This window comes from Juglans microcarpa x Juglans regia, chromosome 3D (assembly GCF_004785595.1).
Source record: "Juglans microcarpa x Juglans regia isolate MS1-56 chromosome 3D, Jm3101_v1.0, whole genome shotgun sequence".
In the NCBI taxonomy this organism is placed as follows: Eukaryota; Viridiplantae; Streptophyta; class Magnoliopsida; order Fagales; family Juglandaceae; genus Juglans; species Juglans microcarpa x Juglans regia.
Window position 1 is genome coordinate 14,272,474 of NC_054598.1, and position 27,963 is coordinate 14,300,436.

The 27,963-nt window shown below is 35.8% G+C and overlaps 1 protein-coding gene and 1 long non-coding RNA gene across 2 annotated transcripts; both read right to left on the reverse strand.

The window, feature by feature from the left end:
• Nucleotides 1-6,137: 6,137 nt before the first annotated feature.
• On the reverse strand, nucleotides 6,138-10,116 carry LOC121255853 (serine/arginine-rich splicing factor RSZ21). The gene is made up of 6 exons (XM_041156389.1): nucleotides 9,966-10,116; nucleotides 9,455-9,562; nucleotides 8,776-8,864; nucleotides 7,479-7,722; nucleotides 7,201-7,317; nucleotides 6,138-6,905 (listed from the first exon to the last, which is right to left on the reverse strand). The coding sequence occupies exons 2-6, from the start codon at nucleotides 9,541-9,543 to the stop codon at nucleotides 6,899-6,901; spliced, it is 546 nt and encodes a 181-aa protein (XP_041012323.1). The 5' UTR covers nucleotides 9,544-9,562; nucleotides 9,966-10,116; the 3' UTR covers nucleotides 6,138-6,898.
• Nucleotides 10,117-19,269: 9,153 nt separating this feature from the next.
• On the reverse strand, nucleotides 19,270-26,495 carry LOC121255825. The gene is made up of 3 exons (XR_005938857.1): nucleotides 26,262-26,495; nucleotides 19,599-20,414; nucleotides 19,270-19,476 (listed from the first exon to the last, which is right to left on the reverse strand). It is a non-coding gene; the product is annotated as an uncharacterized LOC121255825 (long non-coding RNA).
• Nucleotides 26,496-27,963: the final 1,468 nt, after the last annotated feature.

Here is a 27,963-nt window from a genome sequence, read left to right on the forward strand (position 1 = left end):
TGATGTTTCTTGTATTTTTACTTTAAATTCTATATTAAGAAACTTAATATTGTATATAAAAAATTTTGGGGTCAATGTTAATAATTTATTATTTCTCCTAATTTTAGTTTTAATTTAATTTAAGTAGGGCCACATCCTTAAAAATAGAAATTATACAAAATCTAAGAGTTATAGAAAAGAATTGAAGAGAGACATTTCTATGTATATTGAAAAAGAAAAATTCTATTTACAGTCCTAAGTGGAGGACTACGTGTGCAGTCTCATTGATGAATGAATGGTAAAAAGGAAAAAAATATCATTTTAAAAAGAATATTACTATAATTTTAAAAAAAATTAAACATAACTATATAAGCTTGTATGAACAGTCCCCAAATAAAAATTGTATCTAGGCTAACTCATTGAAAAATTTTAGAAAACATATGAGAATAAAGAAATTATAATATATATATATATATTTTTTTTTGGGTCAATTTCCACAAGCTCTATGTAGATCCGGAGGGTGCAGATCAAGATTCGACGCTCCTGAGTCTTGAGTCTCTTGGGGAGCTAATTTCAATTTAAAATTTTTTATCTAATTATTTTCTAATCATTACAATTTTTTCAAACAAAACTCAAAAAATAATATAACTTTTTCAAATTTTAAAACAAAACTTTTATTAAAAAAATTTATTCTAACAATATTTTAATTTCATAATATTTGTATTCAACTTTTTCTCTCTCATTTCTTAAATTCCAATAAATCATATTTTTCAAATAATTTCACTTTTATTTATAAAATTTTTATCTCATTTCACTTCTAAAAAGCCTGTCTTTCTATGGAAATAAAGAATATAGAGAGACCACAATCTCAGAGGAGATAGATATCAACCATGTCCACGCCTTTGGTTGAATGTTCACACCTGATCTACCATCTGCACTTCCTACACTCACTCCCATAAATTGAAACAGGAAAACAGGAATTGTAACCTCTTGATCCGTTGTAGTCAGCCTCATGGTGTGCCTAAATGGTGAGTCTGTCGTCTCCATAACTTTCCCTTTTGCAGGCTGCTCCTCAAGCCTTCGAGTGCCGATCTTCGATTGGGCCCTTTATCACGAATCTTCAAGCAATCGGGATGCTGCTGAGTACATAGATGAGCGAATCCCAAGAATATAAGCTCATTCCCTCATGCTCTGGAACTCTTGAACTTTAGTTGAACAAACAAGGTTTAGACTTGGTTGATTATAACTGTATCGTTTTACATTTAGAATTTAACATCTCAAAAGGAGGGGCTTCCATCGTATCACTTATCAATATAATCAATCATTTTTAAAAACATCTTATAATTTATAGACAGTACCAACATCCAATTTTGATTGAGAAAATTCTTTAAATCTTTCTTATTCCACTTTTTTTAAGAGTCAAGCTCACATGTTCAAGAGTGACCTCTATCTTATTTTATTAAAAAACTCTCACGTATGGTAGAGGAGTACCAAAGAAAACTTAGAAAAAAACTCCACAAAAGAAAAATAACACTTCTCGATTGCCCAAAAATCTACCAAAAAAATCACTCACCTAACGCCCCACCCACACCAGCAGCATCTCAACATCTAAGATAAGGGATGCTAATTTATCCATGCGAATCAAACCCCGAATCGAGCCTAGAAAGAGATCAATGTCACAAAAGTCTGAAATCATACCTCGAGTTCCTTGCTTCGCCAAACTATTAGCCACCATATTAACTTCTCTAAAAATATGTCGAAAGCGAACATTTAACTCACAAGCAATAGCTTTAATTTCCTCCTAGAAATCTCAAAGAACCCAATATTTGCGCACTCCCGAAGCCAACCAACCTACTAAGATCAATGAGTCTGTCTCTACTAATACATCCCGCAATCCCAAACCTCTGCACAACTGAAGCCCATCAAGAAAAGCTCTACATTCGGCAATGTTATTCGTGGCATGACCATAAGAATGTATGAACCCCACCACTACTCCCCCCTGGTGGTTCAGAATAATACCACCCCCACCGGCATCTCCCAGATTACCACGAGATCTTCCATTGACATTTAGTTTTACTCGCCCTCGCTCTGGAGGTTGCCACGCAATTAGTCTCACTAGCCTTACAGCAAGAGGGACAACGGGACAAGCTAACACTTCTATAATGGCCCGATCATGAGCCCCCATTCCCCGAAAACTTTTGATCTTACTAGAAAGGTCTCTAATTAAACATTTAACAGATCCAATAATATTATCTAAATTAAACTGAATACCTTCCATTCTTGCCTCGCATTGAGCTCGCCAAAGCGCCCAAGAAATTACAATAGGGAGAACCTCCCGAAGCCACCCAACCTATGTTGACAATGAGGCTCTTCGCCACCAAAAACTCATCATTCCCTCCCAGTTTCGGATATGTGGCATTCTCATACGACATGCCCCCGCAAAAGATTGCCACACTTTTTTAGCTCCTCCGCCCTCGCATAAAATGTCCTGAAAAGATTCTTGTTGCGGTTGGACACAACACTCACACTTCGAAATAAGAGGAATGCCTAAAAGCTGGATAATGTCATCAACCAAGACTACCCTCCTCTTAGCACGCCAAACAAAGAAAGATAATTTTTTTGGAATCCAATTCTTCCAAAGCCATTTCTTCCATGGGCATACATCCCCATGTTTTCAAATTAAATTCCAAGCTGACTTGGTGCTGAATTCACCATCAATCGCTAGCTGCCAAACACATATATCAGCTCCCTGCCATAAACGAACACCAGAAACCTGAATTTTGCTGCACACCGCTTCTAGGACTAAATCCCTTAATATATGCATATTCGGTCCAGCTTCCATGACAACTTTCGCTACCTGCAGATCAATATTGCCAACCAAAGGAAGAGATGCGATCAACGGCCACTCCCCTAGCCAGTTATCTAGCCAGAACTTAGATTGCCCGCCCCGAATAATCCATCTTGAGTGCTCTATGACCTTCGACTCCATGAGCCCCTTCCAGAATCTCGACCCTTTTCGAAGCTGCATAACAGAAAAAATATGAGAGTTTCCCACATATTTGGTAGAAAAGAAATTTGACCACATCAACTTTTCTTTTATTAATTTCCACGCAAATTTCATAAGCAATGATTCTTGGACTTCATAAAGGTCCTGAATACCCAACCCACCCTCTTCAACTGGAAAATAAATCTTCCGCCACGATACCCACTTCCTTTTTTTAAACTCCATTGAAGATCCCTAGAGGAAATCTGAAAAAATTTTCTTGATCACCGATAGCACTCCTTTTGGAAAATTCAAGACTGAGAGCATATGAATAGGCATACGGTTCAAAACATGCTTTATAAGCACAATTTTACCACCAAAAAAAGAAACTTACACTTCCACCCAACCAACTTTTTATGTATTTTTGCCAACAAAGAGTCAAACATTCAAATTTTCATCTAGCCCACAAATAAAGGAACTCTCAAATACGTACAAGACCAACTACCTTCCTCAAAACCCGATATTAACTTCAATCCATTTTTGCAATCAGTCGATATAGATGAAGAAAAGAACATCGAAGACTTACTCAAATTCATCATTTGTCTGGACATCAGTTCATACCGATGCAAGACTCCTATAAGATTTTGAATAGATGTTTTCCCTCCATTAGCAAAAATTAAAATATCATCCGCATAGAATAAATAGGAAATCAAGGTTCTTCCGCCCGGATGGAAAGGCTTAATACAACTCATATGGTACTCTTTGTGAAGCATACGAGAGAGAATCTTCTCAGATAAAATAAATAAATAAGGAGAAATGGGATCACCTTGTCGAAACCCACCTAGATGAGATGACATTACTATAGTCAATCCAAGGGTAAGGGCCACTTAAGCTATTGTCTAAGACCGCACCCTGTATGAGACAACCAAAAATAAAAGTGAGATGTTTTTATTTTAATTTCTTAAAAAAATACAAAAACAATTTCATTAAATTAGGACCAAAATAAACAAAGGCAAAAACAGGTTTATATCTTCACTAAGAGCATCCTCGGTGGCTTGGCTAAATGCATCTTCAAATTTTAGCCAATATCACATTTTTTTGTATTTGCCCATTCCATTTAAATTCAATCCTCACATTGGATTAGTCATTCACTCTCTATATAATAATAAAATATCATTAAATTAATAATTTTTTTATTTAATTTATTTGTATCACATTTTATAATTATACCAATTTAATATTAATAATAATTATATTTTAATTAAATTAATATTAAAAAATCATATTTTCAAAGGTCATTTAATGCTAATAACAAAAAATTGAGATTAAACTTATCTAAAATTTTATCTAAATTTCTTATTCGCTAACCAAATATCTAGCAACATACCCATTTCAATGTCAATAAAAAAATCTACCTACATAAACACCTACAAGTGGTTGGAGTGAGAAATTAGTATTTTAATGTTTGGTAAATTAATTGTGGTTCTCCATCTTTGGCCAACCACTGTAGCAAAAGTCCAAATTGTTTTAGAGATACCCAATCTAATGTGAGGTTTTTTTTACACAAATTATCTAAATTTTAGCTATCCTTCAACTTTGGCCAAGCCAATGAGGATGCTCTAATAGAGCGTGGAGAAACATTGAGAAATAGAGTGATAAACATCAAGGCAGAAATGTCCCTAGTTGGCTAGATGCTTTTTTCCAGAGCAGATTGTCATAAAAAAGTCCGTTAAGCATGCATATGATACGGGAAATGATATTCCAACCCATCGACAAAAGTCACTGGTTGTTTTTTTTTTATTAGTTAAAACAGTTTTTTTTTAATGAGTTTATAATTTTTTTTTAGATCTTTAAAGAATTATAAAAATGTTTAAAAATAAAATTGACAGTTCGGTGAAAACTCTGGATGACTCCCCTCAGTGGGCACCCATATGATACGAGCCGTCTGACAATAATACTTTTTTTTTTCCCCCTAAGCAAGTAAATTTCTATTAGAAACGAAAATGATGATATATAAGGAAGGGTTGGAGTTCCCCAACAAACACCCTAGTACAATAACCACAGTGCAAAAGTGGTGAAAAAAAAAAATAAAACAGATTTTGAGATCAATTTCTTAGTCCCCCCACCCATGCCCTACAAAGAGGATGTCGTCTTAAAGTTAGCAGTTCACAAAGTCATGCGAACTATGGGTAGACCTTCACTGGAAGCGGTGAAAGTTGTGGATGCACTGCACTGTCTTGAGATGTTTTTAGAGAAATCCGTAGTCTATTTTTCAAGATCATCAGGGAAAGAGATAACATAGTCGAAACTCGAAAGCACAGCATAAGATGGACTAATTAGCTGCCAATCATCTGTCTTCCCACGCATCTGTGGTGGCACGTGACAACCACACGCTAGTGGTAGGAAGGCGAGGTAGAGCAAATCTGAATATCTCGACGTGAAAAATCTGTTGGCAAAGCGCGTGTAACCAGTAGAAAAGTCGTGACGCAACAACGCATGATGACCATTCGCAAAAACAAGCCGCACATGAGAGCCACTCACCAAGCTTTTTGGCACGATTCCGCTCTGTCCAAGTAGACCAACGGCTATAAAATGGAGTGGTAGGGCGCGACTAATGACAGCCCAAGTGCAATAAATCTAACCAAACCACTATTCTTCATTTACTACTTTTGGATTAAATGCACGCCATTAAAAAAGGTTCATCAACATCTTCTGCACTATTTTAGATGCAAGTCATTAACACCCAGCTCCACCACTTTCAGAATCGACTGAATTAATATTACCTTATTTAATCCGGGAGTTTTTTTTACTTCATCACTAGGCCTAGTACAGGACAAGAGAAGATGAGTTCTGGGTAAATGGGGTGTAGAAACAATAAGCAAACCTATATACTTCAGACCTTCTCGGCCAAAAAGAAGGGAAAGAAAAAAAAAAATTACGAGCAAACAGTTTATGCAGGCTCACCAGATTACAAGCATCACGGAGACTAGTCAAATAAGGGACACCATTGTGCACAAACTGAAAGACATAAACAAGCATCAAGGGATATCATGCCAGTCGCAGCATATGTTTCCAAGCACCAGGCGTTATGTTGGAAAATGATTACCCTGAACTTCTAATCATTCAGAACCATACTTGGAAAGATAGAACAAAAGGAGCAATGAACAACTTCATCTTCTTCAACCAGCCATTAGAGACGCAAAGGTGTTAACTAGTGCAGAAGCTTTGTTGCAGACAAGATCATCAAAAAGGGTCGTAGGCAACCAAGTTTCTGAATAAGTTTTCATTACATAACAGATGCTGAACAAGATGCAGACGAGTAGATATGTCATATGTGGTGCAGAGAAGCTGAGAGAGGGAGAGCAATTAACAGCTTCATCTTCATGAACCAGCTAACAAAAAGGTTAACTAGGTTAACAGCTTTGTTGCAGAGAGTACACTAAAAAGGTAGCGCACACAACCAAGATGCAGGAGCAATGACGACTAGATGACTGGTGCAGAGGCAGAGATGGGAACCATGTGCACAAACATGCAGTATGTAGCGAAACGATGCCGTATAAGCCGAAAAATACACCTCAAAACAAAACATGTAAACCTTTTAGGAATCTCTAACACAATAGATCTAAGTAACCAAAGTTTGAGATAAAAATATATAAAAGGTAAAAGTAGCAATTTAAAGTAGGAAAGAGACCTCCAAGTTTCAGTCAGCTGAAGAGAGAGCCGACGCAAAACGGTGTCCAAATCACCCCTTTTGGTGGCTAAAACACTTTGTAGATGCTATCTATACCCAAGTGTCTAACAATATCCATTGTCATCACATGAATATAACTAACATGATTCTTGTTCGTTCAAGCAAATCTATTAGAACTACAGCAAAGCAGAGATGGCACTTTAATCTCATTTCAACCTTGGCTTCAGTTCACATACCACCTGCCCTTAGTCACTGCCAAAAAAGGGAGAAAAGAAATCATCATCAGAGCTTGGATGAAAAAAGAAATAATTACATGGCATTCAACCCTGAACAATATTGTTACTTCAGGGACATGATTTTGCTTGAACTGCAACGTATTAGAGCAGAAGCATGCACTCCTTTTAGGAGGAGTGAAGGTTTTCTAACAGCTGAGCCCATCCAACAGAGAGCATGTGCTGGTTTATTATTTGTAAATTTGTCCACTCAAGCATTTAAGTCACAAGGTTATTAAGAGGCAACAGCATCACGTTGTAGAACTAAGACATACCCATTAGCATAAGGTGAATCATGGCGGGCACGGCGATATGGAGGGGACCTGCTGTAGCTGCGACCACGTTGAGGAGGTGTTACACTCCGGCGTCGTGGAGATCTTCTCCCACGGGGACTAGAACTCAAAAGCAAATACAAGTAATTATCAAGTTTTGACATTCATACTTGTTATATATCATGTGCAAATATGGAAAGACAGTTTTATATATGAATTTGTTAATAAACTTGCAATGCAAGCTTGTATAAAACAAATCAGCATGACACCCTTCAACACACCTGCGTCCATACCCATAGCTTGGACTACTCCGGCGTCGAAGAGGGCTAGGGCTCCGACGCCGTCCACTTCCCAAACCTCGTGAGCCAATGCGCAAGCGACATTCTCGAGCAAAATGACCAGGTTCACCACACTCATAACACTTCAAATCCTCCCCACCACCACGACCCCGTCCATCACCACCGCCACCACGACCTCCACCACCCTTAGAATTGTGAGAAAGCTCTACACGCCAACCATTTTTCCCTGTAAAAGCAAAATATAATTTTATAGAAGTCTTGAGGTCAAAAGGCAGGAGAGAAGAAAACTCCAACTTTCAAGATGCTTTACAATGAAAAAATCCAGGAGATTTTAGAATCCAAACTGAATATAAAATAGACAACACAAAAAAAAAGATATATCCAACTGCAAAATCCCCAGCAATTTATGAGAGTTTTATTGAGATGGACCGATATCTAGTACGGAAAACTATCCAGCAGCACTCAACAGACTCTATTACCTGATACTTACTAGTGCCCAGGAACAAGTTATCTAGACAACCATCCATAACCACATAGGAAAGAAATGGTTTAGACATGCGATGTACCATAACCAACACATTCAGAACATCTCAAGCAGCCTAGGTAAAGATACAAGTTAACTCCACTGAAGGGGCAAATGTAAAGATGAAAGCAACCTTGAGGACTTCACAGAAAATGGTAAAAAACGTAAATTTAAACTTATCATGGACAAATGTAAAATATAAGCCTAGGTAATCCCTAGGGGTTGGCTCAAGGGGTACGGGCCTTAGCCTTAGCGGTATGCTCCCTTCAGGTCTAGGGTTCCAACATTTGAATGCAAACAATTTATAGGGGCCACATCCCATTGGTGAAAAGCTGACGATTTACCTGATACGTGTGATGGGGGCATGTTACACTAATTTAGAGTTTAACCGAGTAAAAGGCATGTTGCATTTTCACTTTGCACAATCTTTGGGATTCCTCATCATTTAAAAAAAAAAAAAAAAAAAAAAGGGCCCTGGTAATCCCAGATATCTTTTTTTTTAATCATGATATCATAACATAAGAAAAGATTTTCACCATCCATGTAAAAGAGAGATCTGATGGCCACCAGTAAGCAGTGAGAACTAATAATGATTAGATACTTTCAACTAATTACAAATAAACAGTTTTCCCAGTGCATGTACAATTTTTTTTTAAGATGACACTTTACTCAAAGAATGTAATAACTAATAAGTAACAATAATCATTGAAGCACCAAATTATTCAAGTACAACGAAAAAGAAGTGCCTGTACTGACCATCCAATGATTGAATCGCATCAAGAGCATCCCTGCGATCATCAAACTCAAGAAATGCATATCCTGGTGGTCTTCGAGCAACCCAGACACTGCATAATTCCATTAAGAGCTTAAGGCATTATGCAGCTATGAAGTAACTTGAAGAAAAAGGGTGAGAGACACAAATCCACCCTATCCCCGACCCAAAGAAAGGAAAAGAACAATTTCATTATATTCCATTCGTGATGCAGACATAAAAGTATCACCAGAAACAGCTATTTATCCTTATAACGACAGATTGAGATGAAACAATAACTAGATGTCGTGTAATACCAACTACAACAGACCCATGCGCCCCTGCACATCAAATCATCATTCATAGAGACACCAGGTTTAATTATTATTCAACAAAGTTCATGAACCCAAAAAACTTTCACAAAACGGTGAAGCGAACAAAGTACACCGGTGTTGTTTCTAAGCTGGGATTGATTTGGACGGAGTACTTTTCTCTCAGAAGAAATGCGGAATTAGGGTTCTGCAAACTCAAATTAAAAGCCCATACGTAGAAAATCCGAAGTGGGCCCTTCACTACTATTCAAACCAATTCAAATTCTCGAGACTCAATTATAAGACTCAAAATAAAGAAACAGAGCATAAAATGTTGATAACGACGATCTGTCTTAAAAAGTAAACACTTTACCTTCGAAGAACACCGAACATACGAAACTCATCTTCAAGATCCCTCTCAGTCACTCGGGGATCCAAATTCCCAACATAAACCCTAGACATTGTCGCTATCCAGTGAAACCTGAAGAAGAAATCGCAACAAAGAATCCATACGCTCTAGTAATTCCAAAGAAAATGTAAATTTCACCCAAGTCCAATCCAACAAAAAAACCTTAAGTTCAGATGTGTACTTTCTTGAAGATAACCGAGAAAAAAAAAAAAAAAAAAAAAAAAAAAACAAGATTTCGCAAATTCTAGCGTAGACCTTGTAAAGACCAATAGACGTTCAAAGATTTAAAAAAAACAAAAACAACAACTTTTTCACTCCTATAAAGGATCATTCTCCGTCGAAAGAAACAAACGGAAGATCGAGGGTCTGATAAGTGATTAAATATATTGTGACAAAGATCGGGTTTTGTAGGCACGGATCGAGCAAAGCCAGTTGAAGAGGCGTGCCTGAGAGCAGAAAATAGAAAAGACCGTACCTTGAAACAAATAGATTCTAGGGTTGTGAGAATCGGCACGAGAACGGAAGCAGGGCTCTAAAACCCTAGAGACGGAATCTAGAGCTCCCGGACCCTCTTGTACTTTGCTCTCTCTCTATTTGAAAGAGAATTTTTGTAGTGAGTAATTGCTAGATCCGTTATCGCTGTGCAAATGATTTATAATTAAAAAATTAATTTTTTTAATGTAAATTTTATATTTATTTTTTTTAAAAAAAAAATAATTGCACTGCAAATATATATGTTTTTATATACCCAGTGTCTGCCCTCCGATTAAACTTATTATGTTTTGATATAGAAATAATTTTATCTGATTTTATTATTTTAATTTTTTTAAACTTTTATAAAAATATAATAAATTTTTTAAATTTTAAAATAATAATAATATTAAAAAATAATATTATAATAATATTTTATTCAACACATTTAAATCAATTTAACTTAAACGATGACATTATCCAAACAAACTATAAGGCAATGGACCCTCCGGAGGCCGAGGTGGTCTATCTCTTAGTACCAACCCCATAGCCCATTTCTTAGTAAGTAAATAATAATAATAGAATACTTTCCATAGAATAATCTCAACTTTTGGTCATAAAAGCATTGCTTTTTAGTGCCTTTACATTGCTTTTTACCTTCCCTTCTAGAATCGTCTCTTCCACTATTTGTATCGAATGTTTCTCTTTTTATTCTCTTTTCTTCTCGTTCTATAAAACTCTCAGCTCTCTTAACTATGAGACACTTCCTTCCTATAGGATCCCAAATTGTTCTTTGTGTTTGAAACAAGGTCATTGTTTACTTTTCTTCTCATTTCTTTTTCTTGTAATTGTGATGGTTCTAATAGATGATGATAACACCACCTCTCGGAATATCACCAGGTCTAGCTTCATCTCATACTTCTCGAACTCCGAAACTCAAGGCGGTCAATTTTGGTGATAAAAAGCCATCGAAATCTCTATTATTAGATTGTTGCGGTTGGATTGACATGCGGGTTTGACATATATTCACTTTGGGGCTAACACTGTTGCTCTTCAGGATCATTCCAAGTAAGGGTTGTTTTCTTGAGTCACCTGGTTATCCTGAACAATGTTCTGCCCAAACTGGTCTTGCTTAGTAATCCCGAGTAAGAGTACTACTCGGTTATCCCGAGTAGTGTTTCGAATGGACTGACCTTGCTTGGCGAACAAGGGTTATTTTCTTATACGACTCGATTATTTCGAGCAATGTTTTAACTGAACTGGCTTTGCTCGAAATAATTTTTCCAACAAATTACACAGTAATAAAAAATTGCTCAGCCCTACTTGGGAATCTCGATGAGGTCTTGTAGAGATCGACCTTGCTCTGTGATTCATAACAACAAATAAGTTGCAACTATTGTTACTACTCGGCCAAAAGTAAAAAAGGCAATTAGCTATCAAAAAGTCAATACTAATATAATTCGATTTCTTTCATATTTCTATTCTATTATAATAAGTGTTTATCGAGCATGAACAGTAATCAACAGTATTTTTCATCCTTTGTGTGTAGTCTGTGTGTGTCGTGATGTGTCTTTTTTGTCATTCTATTTTGTTCTTTTGTATTCGTTTAAGTGAGGATTTATTTGTTTTTTTTAATGTTGTGTGTTAGGTGGGTCAGGGCTCATTTTTGGGGACAGGGATGGGGATGGGTTTAGTGTTCTGGAAACTGGGAATGGATGGGAAGGGTCTGTTTGTGTCAGTTGGTCAGGATGTTTTTTTTCTCTAATTTTTCGAATCTATATCCGTCGAGTGGTATAGTGTTTGTATTTGATGAGGTTTTGTGTTTTTGGTAGTGAAGTAACCCTATTACTACACATCTACTACTCAAGTGCATTTCAAGTTTTTTAATTTTTTTTATATCATTTTCGTTTCTTTGGGTTGTGGATCTGAGTGTTGCTTTTGAGATTTTTTTATTTGTTGTTATTTACCTTTTTTTTTTATTTAGGTTGCATTTGGATATTGAAGTGAGTTGAGCTGAATTGAGTTAAGATGATAAAATATTGTTAGAATATTATTTTTTAATATTATTGTTATTTTAGAATTTGAAAAAGTTGAATTGTTTATTGTATTTTGTATTGAAATTTGAAAAAGTTGTAATGATAAATTGAGATGTGTTAGAATTTGACTTACAAATGAAGCCTTAAGTGTTGTTTTTCCATCCGAAACCAAACAAACTATTTTTTGGATTTTTCCGGTTGTTGCTTTTAGATCTTGCTTGATGAAAACATTTACATTCTCATATTTCATCTTCTTGGTGGTATGGTATATATCTTGTTCCGCTCTGTGGATTGTGGATCTGAACGTTGTTACTGTTATTCTTTGCATCGGAGACAAGTCTGTCAGATTCATCTTCTGTTTTCTTTCTTCTATTCCTATGGTACGGAGTTTTTATCGTTCCTTTTTTTTTCCTTCTGGTTTATGTCGGTTTGTTCGGCGTTTGCAGGTTTGTTGTGCAGGCTCTCTCAGATTTATCTCTTCGGGTTTTTTTTCCTTTTTATTTTTTCCTACATATGGCTTTAAGAGGTTTCTGGTTGTTGATGTTATATTATAAGTTTATGGTTTTTGAGATTATATTATGGCTGTTGATGTTATATTATGTTCTATTATTAGTTAAATTATGTTGAGATTAAAAGTTTCTGGTTGGAAATATTATAGACTTTGTTTTTTCTTAAGCATTGTATTATTTTTTTATTATTATTTGTACATATGGCTTTAAGATGAGTTTTGGGTGTTCATCTTATCTTATATTTCTATTTATTTATTTATTTTTCGTTAAAATAGAGGGTCACATAATGGAATAAAAAAAAAATTAAATGTCTTATTTTATAAAGGACCAATTTTTCTCTTTTGTGGGTCTATCTGCTTGTTGGTATCCTTTTTATATCATGTTCTTGGAATTCCTTATTGAATTGATACAATAAGCATATTCATTTCTTCTCTCTCTCTCTTTTTTTTTCTTTTTTTTTTTTTCCTTTGGGTTCTCATCAGTTTGTGGGTTCCTATCTGATCGTTGGTATCCTTTATATCAAGTTCTCGGAATTCTTTTGTGAATTGATACAATAAGCATCAGAGACATCAATTAGTGAGGTTCAACAACTATTTTATCTTCTTGCTATTTACTTTTTGGCTCAAAATTGTTTCTTTTTGGTTGGAAAATGGCAGAACAAGGATTCTAGTTTTTTTTTTTTTTTTTTAACATATAGTTTAAGATGGCTTCTAGCTGTTCTTCGCATATTATGAGTTTATGGTTTTTGTATCTATGACAGTTTAGCAATGGGTTAAATTAGATTGAGCTTAAGATTTTTTTGTTAGAAATTTTCTTCTCATGAACAGTATCAAAGTAGTAAAATGGAATTAAAAAAAAAAGTTAAATATTTTGCTTTTGTTATTTTATTTTATACCAAAAATTGAAAGGATCTTTGAATGGAGAATTCTGTATAGTACTTCTGTTCATGAAAATGCAACGCAAAAGTAATTTGCACTGTATGGTTTGGGTTTGATGATGCTTTCATGTTCTTTTTTGCAGGGAATTTGCACTTTTTTGGCTTGGAGTTGATGATGATTTGAGGTTTATATATGTCTTTCAGTTTTTTTTTTGGGTTTGGATTTGTATATTTTCTTATTAATTCCATTTTTTGGATTTGTATATTTTGTTATTAATATATTTAGCTCGATTTGTATATTGTTGGTTTTTCGCTTTCAGCTTTTTTAAAAAAACATACGGCTTTTACTTTTTCTTTTTGTTTGAAATGTTTAGGTTTGTCATTTTTATTTATTTTGGTTTGTCTTTTTTATTTTAACAATCTCGTCGTTAAATATATATTTTCAAAATCCTCTATCTACGCTATCCATGTTTTAATGCTATAATATAAAGTCATATTTTGTTAGAGTGTAAAATAAATAAATAAATAAGTCTATTTCATCACCTCCTTCTTGATCACTTCGTCACTAAGAAATGTTATTTTTATCTACATCATGCATAATAATCTAACTATAAACATTCCATTGTAACATTTAAATTTCTATCATACAAAACTGTTAAATTTCTATCATGCATGACCATTAAATATTGTAGCACAAACTTCAGGAAAATAATAGATAATTCAACTTGATGCAGATCCTGATCAACTCAATCAACAATGGCACAAAAATTTTAATGTCCTCTCAATTGATCTTGTATAAGATGACACAAAATGATCAGTTATCCCACAAACTAGCCAACCAGCATTTTGAACTAAGCTTGTTAAACTTGTATTAAATTTGTATTAAACAAGTTTAAAACAAGTTTAGTAAATGATCAATTTACTAAACTTGTATTAGACTATGGTGTATTTTGAACTAATCTTTTTTGTTTTCTGGTCTATGCAAACTTGTAATTATTATATTCCACCTAGTTATTATTATACAAAAATATTTGTTAAAATTTGTCCTTTTTTGTGCATTAAATTATTCATTAATCAAATTTTTTGTGAAAAAATATCTTATTTTTGTAAAAAAAGAAAAAACTGTTTCACCTAACTAGGCAAACGTGCTTTGCAGGTTGCTCCAAACCTAGTAGATAATAAGGAAAAATATTGGAAGCAGCCACTGTTGGGAGTAGTCATTTTTACACACATTATGTGGTAACATCTAAACCACACGTCTCTTAAATTCGAAATTAAAGAGAAACGATGAGAGAGCTGATTAGAGAGAGCGAAGATGAGAGAGAGACCGAGATGTGAGAGAGCGGTGATAAGAGAGAGACCGAGTGGAGATGAGAGAGAGAGACGATGAGGGACAAGAGAGAGAGTCGAGGAGAGAGAGAGCCGCTAATGAGAGAGAGGGTTAGATGTCCGGTGCATTTTGCATAAAAAAAAAACACAAAACAAAACAAAAGGATGAGAAGCAGCCATGTAGTGTGTGCAATGTGTGCACAACTACAGTGACTGCTTTGTAGCACTACTCAAATAATAAACCATTGTCGAATGGATGGAAGAGTCAAACTCAAATCAACTAAAACTAGCCGCCAATGTGTTTTCACATCCTTTGATAAATTTTTTTCAATACGACTGTTGGTGGAAACTCGGGGTAAGCTTTGTAATTGGTTGTTCGATGGAAAGCTACTTGGTTGCAACCTTTGCACTCACAACGATGGGGCGAACTTCATTGCTCACCTGAGCTTTGGTGCATGTGCAAGCTAAGGACTTGCACGTTGGTTGTTCAGGGGGTGAGTTTTAGTTCTAGCCTGTGATATTTTGGCTATTATTTTTGTGCAAGGCAAGCTTCATTGCTTGTTGATGGGCGGCCAGAGTGCTCACCATATTGATTGTTTGGGATGTAGGCTCACGTTCCAACACATATGCTTACAATGGTTCTGAAATTCTTCTCTCCCGGTTGTGGGTACTCATTACTCACCCGATATGAGATGTTGTTACTCACCCAATGTGAAGACTCTTTGCTCACTTTGGGTGCTAACACGTATGCTCGTCTCGGGCATGATTTGTTCACTTCTGGGGGCGAGCTTCACACTTCCCCTACGATGCTTGCCTTTGGGTGAGCATTGTCTCTCTTTTGGGTGCTCCCTTTAAGTTGCGAGCACTCTTTTACTTGCCCTTATGCAAGATCATGTTTCTGGTTCCGGTGCGAGCACTCTTTCCACAATAATTCATAATTTTTTTATATTATTGTTTATATTTAAAAATATTATTACTATTCTTATATAATATTATTTGGAAAAATAACAATTATGTTCAACTTATTTTCAAAAATAATTTACAAAAATAAATAATAGTCGTTGAACTAATATTGTTATCATTTTACAAAATGCAATTCTTATTTTCATATTCCAATTTATGCATTAATTCATAACTAATCTTAAATTTATCGTATCAATTGTTTCATATTCTATTAATCTTAGTATGTATGTTTGGATATTGAGATGAGATAGAAGCATCTCTTTATCCAAACCAGACCTTAGACTTTTACTGCTAGCTTTTTACGGCTCAACTAGATATTTTTTCATTAGACTTTTTATACAAATTATCTAATCATATTTATCCACGCAACATTTTACTATTCTATTTTAAAAAAAATATTTTAAATATAGGTTTAATGAAATTTTGTAAAAATATGAAATTAATTACCAATTGAATGCCGTGCGCCCAAGTATGAAATGATAGTGCAATCTTTATTACTCCGAGACCTATATCTTAAGTCATCAACACTTCCAAATGCCACTTCTTCTAAATGCCACTTCTTCCAAATGGCTAATTCAAGACGTTCTAGTCACATGTTTTCACTTCTTAGAGTATTGGTATTGGATTGGTCATTCCAATCTAATAAAATTTATGGGCCTAACTCATCTTGAAAAACCAGTTCAACAAGAGTGGATTGTTTATTGCTTATAAATATGCCCAAGACCTTATCCATAGGCAATGTGAGATTATTCTTCAACACCCTCCCTCACGTGTAGGTCAGTATTTTTTCTAATCCTTGTCACGGGATAAGTAGTGTGGGCCCTCATTCATCCTGTGGCAGACTCTGATACTATGAAGAAATTTATGAGCCAACACATATTGAAAAATCGATTCAACAAGAGATGATTGTTCATTGCTTATAAACATGCCTAATACCTTATCCACAGGTAATGCGATATTATTCCTCAACACAATCTTCAAAACTTGACTAGTATGTAACTTTTTTAATTTTAGCCAATCTCACTCAAAATTTGAAGTATATTTTGAATTAGCCATCACACTCTCTATCATAATAAAATATTATTAGTTTTTATTATTTATTTTTTAAATAATTTTTTTATTTTATTTTCATAATCTCCAATAACCACCAACAATCATATTCATTTTTATTTTCACAATTCAACAATTTATAAAATAAAAATCTCATATGTACACTGCTTGCTATAATTTGATGCAGTTGCTAATTGTAAATAGGCGGCCAAGGTCCTTTTTCTTGTTCATTTTGTTTTATTTTTCCTCAATCAACAAGCTCATTAAATATTTAGCTTGAATTATCTGATGTGAAAATTTTTTATTCGTCGCCATGTAAGCCTTCAACTATAAGAATTCAAGATCATCCATTAAATCGATATTTTATGGCTTGTGCAAAGTATGTGTTTTAATACGGAGAAATAATGATGATGAACATAACATTTAGCTATGATTCTTATTTGTTATCATGTTTAATGAACTTATAAAACCCTCAATGATGTACCCTATAAATTATTTAGAAACAGTACACAGCAGACTCCAATCATATAACATTGCACACTCAATGATGTACCCTGTAAATTATTTAGAAAGAGTATACTGCACACTCCAACATTTACAAACATGAATTTCACCAACATATAACAGTCCAAAATGAATTATAGACTCAAACATATGCATCATCAAAACAACAAATATAGTTGCTGCCCACAGTCACAAACACTCGTATTTAAAGTCCAAAATAACAAAAAGTCACAAAATAGCATATGCAATAGTTGTTGCCCGGCTACATGTATTTCAACCACATGTGGCGACCTAGCTACTAAAATCAATTGTAAAGTGTTTAATTACAATACTAAGAGGATAAGAACAGCCCCAAAACATTATACCAACAAAAAGCTATACATCTTTAAAAGGTTGAGATGAAAATGAAGATGTAGATGAAAATCGCTTCCGTGAATCCTCGAAAATCTCTTTCTGAAGATTTAAGAAATATTCTTGCTGCATTCCGTGAATCCTCGAAAATCTCTTTCTGAAGATTTAAGAAATATTCTTGCTGCATTCCATTCATGCCAGCAAGATCTAACTTCGTTATCTCTATATCTATCTTCATTTTCTCCATGTCATTCTTCCTTTTTTTCTCCACCAGTAACTCAACCCTATCAGAAAGAAAATTGTTGACCGCTTGTCTTCTCTCAAAAGTGCATATGGCTCCATCATTTCTCATGCGAGTTATGGTCTCAACAAATTCAGCATCGGAAACTTCTCTAACCTTTCTCTTTCTCTCCATTTCTTTCTCAACCTTCTTGTTTAGAGATCTCTCATAAATGACTTCTACGTTGTTATCTATCGTGTCGTCTCCAAGTGGAGTCGATTCCGCACCAAAAACCAGATGTCACTACAAAAACTTGCCTAACTTGCTTCGACTTGTATGTCAATTTCAATAGCTCACCTACCATTTATCTGCAAATTGTCTCCATCGCTTTGAGATCATCATACACAATAAAATCTAACCTAAATATTCTTAAGATTTTTCACAACCCCTTTGACCATCATTCCTATGTTACTTCATTATTCAATGCAGAGAATGGAGTAGAGTGCACATTCCAACGTATGAACAAAATCAATGGCACCCAAACAACGAAAATCAGATCAAATAATGGTACCCCTATATCAGAGATCCACTATCTAAGCAAATGTAACAATGAACCCAAACAACAAAATGAAAATAAAAAAATGAAACGAAAATAACAATGGCACCCAAAGATCAACAAAACCCAAATCAAAATGGCACCCAAAGATCAAAGAATGGTACGCAATCAACAAAACAAACATAACAAGGCACCCTCAAATCAACAAAACGAAAATAACAATGAACCCAAACAATGGCGCCCACAAATCAGAAATCCACTATCTATAGCTACGCTTAATGAACAAAATCAAACCCAAAGAAAATCAAAATTTGAGTATATGAAATTTGCGATTGAAACCCAAACAAACCAAGCAAGATAAATGAGAAAAATCAAGGCTAAGGTTTCAGATCTTACTGTATTGTTGGTATATGATCTAAAGAGAAGCTCTGAGCAGCTACTAGAAAGAAGATGGTCAAGCAAAGAATGAGATGTGCAGGAAAAGAAAAAGTAAAAGAATGAGATGGTCATGCGAAGAAGGAGATGTGCAAGAGAGAATGAGAGGGAGTCAAGGAGATGGTTGCGGGAAGGAAAAGGAAAAGAGGCGTGAGATAGAATAGCGATAAGGAAAAGGGAAACGACCGTGCTACAACAAATAATAAAATATTAGTATGAAGGTACTACGGTTCATTTCATATATAAAACGTGATATGAATTTACTGTAGCTAATGTTTTAGATGAATTGTGTATAGTTAATCTGGGTTCCGGGTTAAAACCCAAATTTTTTTTAATTTTTTTTTTTTTACATAAAAGCATATATATAAACATATATTGTTTATATGATATTAATGTAGCATGAGAATGACTTTATAAAATAAAATAAAATAAAATCAAAATGCATGAGACATTCATGATGCAATCCACTACATATTACATTGTTTGAATTAATTTGCTAAGAATATTACAAAACACATTCATTGCTTTAATCAAACTCCAATACACAACAATAAACTACAAAGCTTGGTCTTCTATTTTTTCATACTCCTTGTTCCATTATTTTCTGAAAGGTTTTTTCATCCTTATTAGTTTATGTATCTGTACAGCGTGGATTCACTATCTCATCATTGATGCTACTAAACTCCTGAAACCATCACATGGAAGTATTATTAGACTATTGTCAAACTAACAAATGATGCTAACATTCATAAGCAGCATATTGTTATTCAATATTTGTATTTCATGCTTAGATACGAAAGTACGTACCTTGAAACTTCAATTGAACTAAAAGCATCAATAATAGTGGATGTAGCTCTGGAAGTAGCCAAAACTGCAGCTTCTTCACCACTCGTGCTTTTAAATTCCTTAACGTATAGAGTAACAAAGTATTAAGAAGTAGAAGACTCCATTACTCCATATAATATATGCCAAATGAAAGAAATAGAGAGAGTGTTGCATACCTTAAAAGCTGCACTTTTGACAACTTTAGCAGTATAAGGTCAACAAATTATAAAATAAAAATATTCTAGGTTGTAAATAATGGACAACCACAGTGCATTTATATAAAGAAAACAATAACAACAGAAAGGCAATGTCTTGTCTTACTAAGCTTGTCCAAAATTGTTCCATATCTAAAAATTTCCAAATGATTCCAACAATAGTTACATCTCCCACTGGGAAAACTGTTTGGGGAAACTATATTTGACAGCAACATTAATTATAAGATGACTTCTTGCTCTCTCTGTTTATAACTGACCAAGTAAATGTATTTAATTCATAGAGTATAAAACCTCCTGTTTTCTCAGCCATAATTTTCTTTCTTGTTTTAATTGAGATTGTGTCCAATATATTGCAAGACAACAAACAAAAGCTTTATGAAAGATTAGCCTAGCTTAAAATGATGTCCAATATATATCTAAACCATCAGCAGAGCAACAATATGTCAATACTTGTGTTGTCTATCAAGTTAAAGAAGTATCATTTTTTTTTTTATATATATATCTAAACCTTCAGTCGAGCAACTTGCTTTTCTACCAATTGTTGTTCCAGCCTCGTAGTTGTCTCTCTTAGCTTCGACTCAACCTATTGAACAATATATCGTTAATGACTTAACCAAATAGAGTAAGATCTGTTGTGAAAAATGATGACAATAAAGTAAATTCTAACACGGGAAAACAAGCAATCACACACGACACAGTATTTACGTGGTTCGGCAAATTGCCTACGTCCACGGGAGCTGCAGAGGATTTTTATCACTTGAGGAATCACAATACAATATATGTAGAACGGCTACTGTTCACTCTGATCCAGTACAAGCCATAAAATATCACTATATATATTTTATGCGGCGGAAACCCTAAATTCAGCAGAATTAGTGATGTTCGCTCGAGCGGCGTGTCGAGCCCGCATCGAGCGAACCTGTTTCCCGCAACTGCTCGAGCCATGTGTCGAGCGGCTCCTCAAGCGAAGCTCTCTGACTTCCCTCCGCTCGAGCTGTGTGTCGAGCGGTGTGAGCGAAGCTCTTTGACTTGCATTCGCTCGAGCGGCTAGACGCTCCGCTCGAGCGCTGTGGACCAAACTCCAAATACTTAACAATTCTCCCACTTGGAGACTGATACACCTACAGTATCGCCCTCTGCCTCAAACATGATATCCTCCACCTCTGCAACTCACAGCTCCTGTCTTCATGCAAGAAGACCAACTGAAGTTGCGCACAACTTCAGTTTCTCAAGTGTAACACCCTTTGTCAACATATCAGCAGGGCTCTTACTTCCACAAATTTTCTCAAGTAGCAACTGTTCATCATCTAACAATGATCGTATAAAGTGATACCTGATTTGAATGTGCTTAGTCCTGGAATGAAATGCTGGGTTCTTGGCAAGGAATATGGCACTCTGACTGTCATTGTAGAGAATGCCCTTCTGATTCTTTTTACCCAATTCCTCCAAGAAGTCCTGTATCCAAACCATCTCCTTTGTAGCTTCTGAAACTGCAATATACTCAGCTTCTGTAGTAGACAAAGAAACTATCTTCTGTAGATTGGAATCCCATGAAATTGCAGTACCACCCAGAGTGTAAACAAACCCTGTGGTACTTTTTCTGCTATTAGTATCTCCAGCTAAATCAGCATCAACATAGCCTCGCACCTCTAAGCCCTCTCCTGAGAAACACAAGCACGTTTCTGAGGAGCCTTTTAGGTACCTCAAAATCCACTTCACTGCTTCCCAATGTTGTTTTCTAGGGTTACTATGTATCTACTCACAACTCCCACTGCATGGGCAATATCTGGTCTAGTGCAAACCATAGCATACATAAGTGAACCAATAGCTGAGGCATAAGGGACCTTACTCATATAGTCTTGTTCCTCTTCTGTCTTTGGTGCCTGATCCTTGCTGAGTCTAAAGTGACTGCCTAAGGGTGTGCCAACGGACTTGGCCTTGTCCATATTGAACCGATTGAGTACCTTTTTCACATAGTCAGCCTGTGAGAGTCTCAACATGCCTCTGACTCTGTCTCTAACAATTCTCATGCCAAGGATTTGCTTTGCAGCTCCTAAATCCTTCATTGCAAAATGCTCTGACATCTGCTTCTTCAGATTATTGATCTCATCAATATTTTCCCCTACAATAAGCATGTCATCCACATATAGCAACAAAATAATGTAAGAATTGTCAAACTGCCTGACATAGCAGCAGTGATCTGCCTGACATCTGATGTACCCTGCACTGCACATGAAACTATCAAACTTCTTATACCACTGTCTAGGAGCTTGTTTCAGGCCATACAAGCTCTTCTTCAGTCTGCAAACTGAACCTTCCTTTCCCTGTACCACAAACCCCTTAGATTGGTGCATGTAGATGTCTTCTTCAAGATCTCCATGAAGAAAAACTGTCTTCACATCTAGCTACTCAAGAAATAGATATTCAGTAGCAACCATAGCCAAAACTAACCTGATGGTTGTGATCTTTACCACAGGTGAAAAGATCTCAGAGTAATCAATGCCCTGTTTTTGCTGAAAGCCTTTTACAACAAGTCTGGCCTTGTATCTCTTACTGTCATCATGCTCAGTTTTTACCCGGTACACCCACTTGTTGTGTAAAGCCTTCTTCCCTGATAGAAGTTCTGTAAACTCCCATGTATGATTCCCTAATAAGGAATCCATTTCATCCTTCATGGCCAACTCCCACTTGCTAGAATTTTCATCTTGCAAGGTTTCTTGATAACTCTGCGGTTCTCCACCATCTATCAATAGAATATAATTCAAAGCATGTGAGAAACGCTGTGGAGGACGAATAGTCCTAACTGACCTGCGAACTGCAGCTGTAGGAGTGGACGACGCTGGATTTGACTGCGGAATAATAGGAATGGGGGCACTATGCCCACTCTCCCCGTCACTCATTTCCCTACACTGCACTGTGACCTCTGGTAGATCATCCAAACTCACAAAGTCAGACTCCTGAGGAACTGCTTCAGCAACTGTGCTAGACTTGTCCTTGTACATAATCTTCTCATTGAAGATCACATTCCTGCTTCTTATAATCTTCCGACCCTGATCATCCCAGAAACGATAGCCAAATGCCTCGTCTCCATAACCAATGAAATAATATTTCCTTGACTTAGTCTCAAGCTTACTACGAGCATCAGAATCAATAAGAACATAAGAAAGACAGCCAAAGATTTTAAGATGAGAAAATTTGACCTCTTTCCCCCTCCAAGCCTCCTCAGGCAATCTACAATCCAATGGAAATGATGGCCCTCTGTTTATCAAGTATACTGCAGTGCTAACTGTATCTGCCCAGAAAGTAGGTGGTAAGCCAGCATGCAGCCTCATGCTTCTAGCACGCTCATTTATGGTTCTGTTCATGCGCTCAGCAACTCCATTTTGCTGTGGTGTCCCAGGAATGGTCTTCTCCATTCTGATACCCTGAGTAGCACAATACTCCTTGAACCCACCATCAATATACTCACCACCATTATCAGACCTTAAACATTTCAACTTCAAGTCTGTCTCTGTCTCAACCATGGCTTTCCAAATTTTGAACACATTAAATACATCAGATTTGTGTTTCAAAAAATAGACTCATACCTTCCTGCTGTAGTCATCAATGAATGTAACATAGTAACGAGAACCTCCAAGAGATGCTACTGGGGAAGGTCCCCACACATCAGTGTGCACAAGATCTAGTCTCTCTGACTTTAGTGTTCTGCCACTCTTCAAGAAACTGACCTTCTTCTGTTTCCCCATAACGCAGCTCTCACACATACTAAGATCAACTGACTTCAGTTCTGGTAGCTTGCCTCTAGACAGAAGTTCTTTCATGCCCTTCTGACTCATATGGCCAAGCCTGCAATGCCACAAATCTGCTGTGCTCTCTGCAACGGTAGCAGCAATAGTGTTATCCAAACCAGTAATCATATAAAGTGTACCAGTTTTCTTACCCTGAGCCAGTACCAATGCCCATTTGGTGACCTTCCAGGTGCTATTTGAAAACACCATTGAATGTCCACAATCATCAAGCTGCCCAACAGAAATGAGATTCTTCTTCAACTCAGGCTTTTGTAAGGTCCATTTGTTCTTGTTAGGAAGAGCAATATCAATATCTCCCATCCCTACAACATTCAAAGCCTCTCCATCAGCCAAATACACATTTCCAAAATTACCTGCAACATAATTCTGCATTATCTCCCGATGGGAAGATGTATGGAAGGAAGCCCCTGAATCAAGTATCCAGTCATCAACTAGACTATGAACTGCAAATAATAGTGCATCCTGTACTTCTTCAATTACTACATTAGCACTATCATTCTCAGTCTTCTTTGAATTTTTGCAATTCTTCTTTATGTGGCTAGCTTTACCACAATTCCAACAAGTTGCCTGCTGGCCGAGCCTTGACTTGCTCTTGCCCCCTGTTCTTTGATTTTGATCTGCTTCTGTTTGAGTTCCTGTCTTGTGCTCTCCCCCTAGAGTCAACATTCAATGCTGAACTCGAACCTGAGGTCTCGCCTGAATCTTTCTTGCGCCTCCTCAGTCAAAATCAAATCAGGAATATCATCATATTTCAACTTTGACTTACCGGCAGAATTACTAACCGCCATTCTCATGGCTTCCCAACTATTTGGCAGTGATGCCAATAGTATCAATGCACGTACCTCATCATCAAATTCAATTTCAACAGACGACAATTGATTTGTGATAGTATTAAAATCATTCAGATGTTGTGCAACATACGTACTATCTGCTATCTTCAAATTAAATAACTTTTTCATCAGATGTACCTTGTTATTTGCTGACGGCTTTTCATACATACCTGACAAAGCCGCTATGAGATCCGCAGTCGTCTTCTCCTTGATGACGTTGTGAGCAACGGATCTCAACAGGGTTAATCGGATAACCCCCAGGACCTGTCAATCCAACAGGGTCCAATCAGCAACTGACATGCTGTCCGGCTTCTTCCCCAACAATGGAAGATGAAGTTTCTTCCCATAGAGGTAGTCCTCTATCTGCATCCTCCAGTATCTATAATCCGTGCCATCAAACTTCTCGATCCCCGATACCTTCACTTCCTCTCCAACCATCGTTTTTTTTCTCAGACCCGAACATTGGCTCTTGATACCAATTGTTGTGAAAAACGATGACAATAAAGTAAATTCTAACACGGGAAAACAAGCAATCACACACGACACAGTATTTACGTAGTTCAGCAAATTGCCTACGTCCACGGGAGCTGCAGAGGATTTTTATTACTTGAGGAATCACAATATAATATATGTAGAATGGCTACTGGTCACTCTGATCCAGTACAAGCCATAAAATATCATTATATATATTTTATGCGGCAGAAACCCTAAATTTAGCAGAATTAGTGATGTTCACTCGAGCGGCATGTCGAGCCCGCATCGAGCAAACCTGTTTCCCGCAACTGCTCGAGCCATGTGTCGAGCGGCTCCTCAAGCGAAGCTCTCTGACTTCCCTCCGCTCGAGCCATGTGTCGAGCGGTTCCTCGAGAGAAGCTCTCTGACTTCCCTCCGCTCGAGTTGTGTGTCGAGCGGTGTTGAGTGAAGCTCTCTGACTTGCCTTTGCTTGAGCGGTCTGTCGAGCTATCTTTGAGCGAAGCTCTCTGACTTGTATTCGCTCGAGCGGCTAGACGCTCCGCTTGAGCGCCGTGGACCAGACTCCAAACACTCAACAAGATCCATATTTATTTAGTATATTGTACGTATTTCTTTTCAAAGAAATATTCAGAACTTGAAACAAAAAAATAACCACCCCGACCCAACCATATACCACTTAAAAGGCTAAAACAAGGACTTGTAACATAATTTGCCAAATTGAAGAAAGAGAAACTCTATAGCACTTCCCAATCTATCAACTGATTAGAACAACCAATTAGTCCAAATCTAACCCATAAAAGCACTACACAAAGTTACAAACAAGTTCTTACTATGAAAGGTCTCATTAATTTATACAAACGAGTTTATCATCAAATCTGTTAGAAGAAAATGAGTTTAAAATCATTTAAAACTTATGCCCACAATCTAGATCTTACAAACCCAGATCTAGATCTCACGAATCCAGATCCAGATCTTATTAGGAGACTTTGTGGTTATGAATATTTTCACTCTTCTCCCTTCTAAGTCTCACAAATCCAGATATAACCCATAAAAACTCTACACAAAGATTACTTCATTCAAACATTCATATCAAAATAAACCTAAAATCAACAGAGAGAACGAGAACAAAAACCCAGTCACAGAAAGCAAGCCAAGAACATAAAAAATAGCGGATCTAGCAAAATAACAGCATATAACGGACCGAAATAATTAAAAAATCCACATTTAAAAACAAACCCAAAACAGACCCTAATCATTTCCCACATGCTTACAAATCTAAAACACTGTAAAAAACGACTTGGAAGTGTAAATACGAACCTTCGATTTCTCAAGAAGAACTAACACAGAGAATATAATTTGGTTTTTGTCAAGTAAAAGATGACAACCATGAGGAACAGATCTTCAATCAGCAGAGGAAGAGTGACAGGAGCTAGTGTTTCAGCATGAGAGAGAAAGAGAGAGAGAGAGAGAAGAAGACGACGACGGAGCACAAGTGAGAAATAGAAACTCGATTGAAGAGAAGAAGAAAAAAAAGAGAGGGGGAACGGCGATGACCTGAGGCAAATTGAGAGAGAGAGAGAGAGAGAGAGAGAGAATAGAGCTAATGAAAATGAAATGTGGGTATTATTGTTTTTTATTAATCGTATAAATGCAAATCCGGAACCCGCATTAGGTCACTCGCATCTAGACTTTATTGATCCGGGTTTTATACTTCGGGTTCCGGCCTGGATTAATCCAGGCTGGAACCCAGAACCGAAATCCCGGTATCCAGACCGAGCCGAGAAAAAACTCGGCCCAAATGAACAGTCTTAATTGTTTAGATGTTAAACTTGTCATTTATGGATTCATACATTGATGTAACCACGTTTAGCCTAGAGAGGTCATGGCCCCAGCATTCCAAAAAATAATTATTAATTATTATTTAATTTCAAATAAAATTTAATAAAAAGTAAGATTGGGATAAAATTTTCTTCTAACTCCATTTAGATTTCTTGAGTCTTCTTAAAAGTATGAAAGAAATTGTTTCTATATTTTCTTTAAGTCCATAAATTTTGTTTCCAAAATATAAAAATGAGTATACAAACCAAAATCCAAAAATATACCTCGAAAAACTTGAAAATACGATTAAAAAACTCAAAATTCGGTTGCTAAATTATGAATTTATATATCTATATGCGTTCATATATATACACACACATATACTTCTTTTATAAAACTCAAAATTCATTCATATTTAAACAAATTAGGTTGTTTGAATACTTAGAATATCTAAATAGATTTGTAAATAGTAGTGAAATAGTTAGAGTTAAGATTTTTTATTGAGTTTTGAGAAATGAAAAAGAAAAAGTTGAATAAAAATATTATAAAGTTAAAATAATTTTTGAATATATATTTTTTTAAAATTGAAAAAGTAGTATAGTTGTTTAATGATGCTTAGTTGCTCAAACCCTGTGCCCCCAAGTGTACCGATCAGTGCATTTATATGTGTTTTTTTAAAGCATTTGTGTCTGTGTTTTTTTTAATTAAAAAAACATAAATACACTGATTGGGACACTTGGGGGCATTGGGTTTGGTCAGCCGAGCAACATCCATTATTTTTTGTGTTTTATTTGATAATTTGATAAAATTATAATGATTAGATAATGATTAGATAAAAAAAGTTGAAGATTTTTTAAGTTGAAAGTGTTTTGTATTTAAGTGATATTTGGAAAGAAAATATCTGAGAATACTTAAAAAATTATTTTGTTACCAAATAGACCCTTAGATTATCTTTTTTAAAACCTTTAAACGCTCACATATTCTCTCCTAATTTTTTCAATCAATGAATCAATCTTTTACTTAATGAAAAATATACGAACAAAACTATCTAGTGGGAATTTTTTTATTTTATTTGAATTAAGAATTTTAATATCAATTATCAAGATTGATAAAAAAAAATGTTTGTGATGAAATGAAATTGTATTTATTGATGTCGTGCTTCGCAGGCCTGGACAACTCCCCACTAATAGTACTCAGACTC

Coding starts and splice junctions, on each gene's coding strand:
- LOC121255853 (XM_041156389.1), bottom strand. CDS start 9,543: ATGTCTAGGGTTTATGTTGGGAATTTGGATCCCCGAGTGACTGAGAGG. Junction 8,865..9,454: donor ATGTTCGGTGTTCTTCGAAG/GTAAAGTGTTTA, acceptor GGAATTATGCAG/TGTCTGGGTTGCTCGAAGAC. Junction 7,318..7,478: donor AGCTATGGGTATGGACGCAG/GTGTGTTGAAGG, acceptor TTTGAGTTCTAG/TCCCCGTGGGAGAAGATCTC.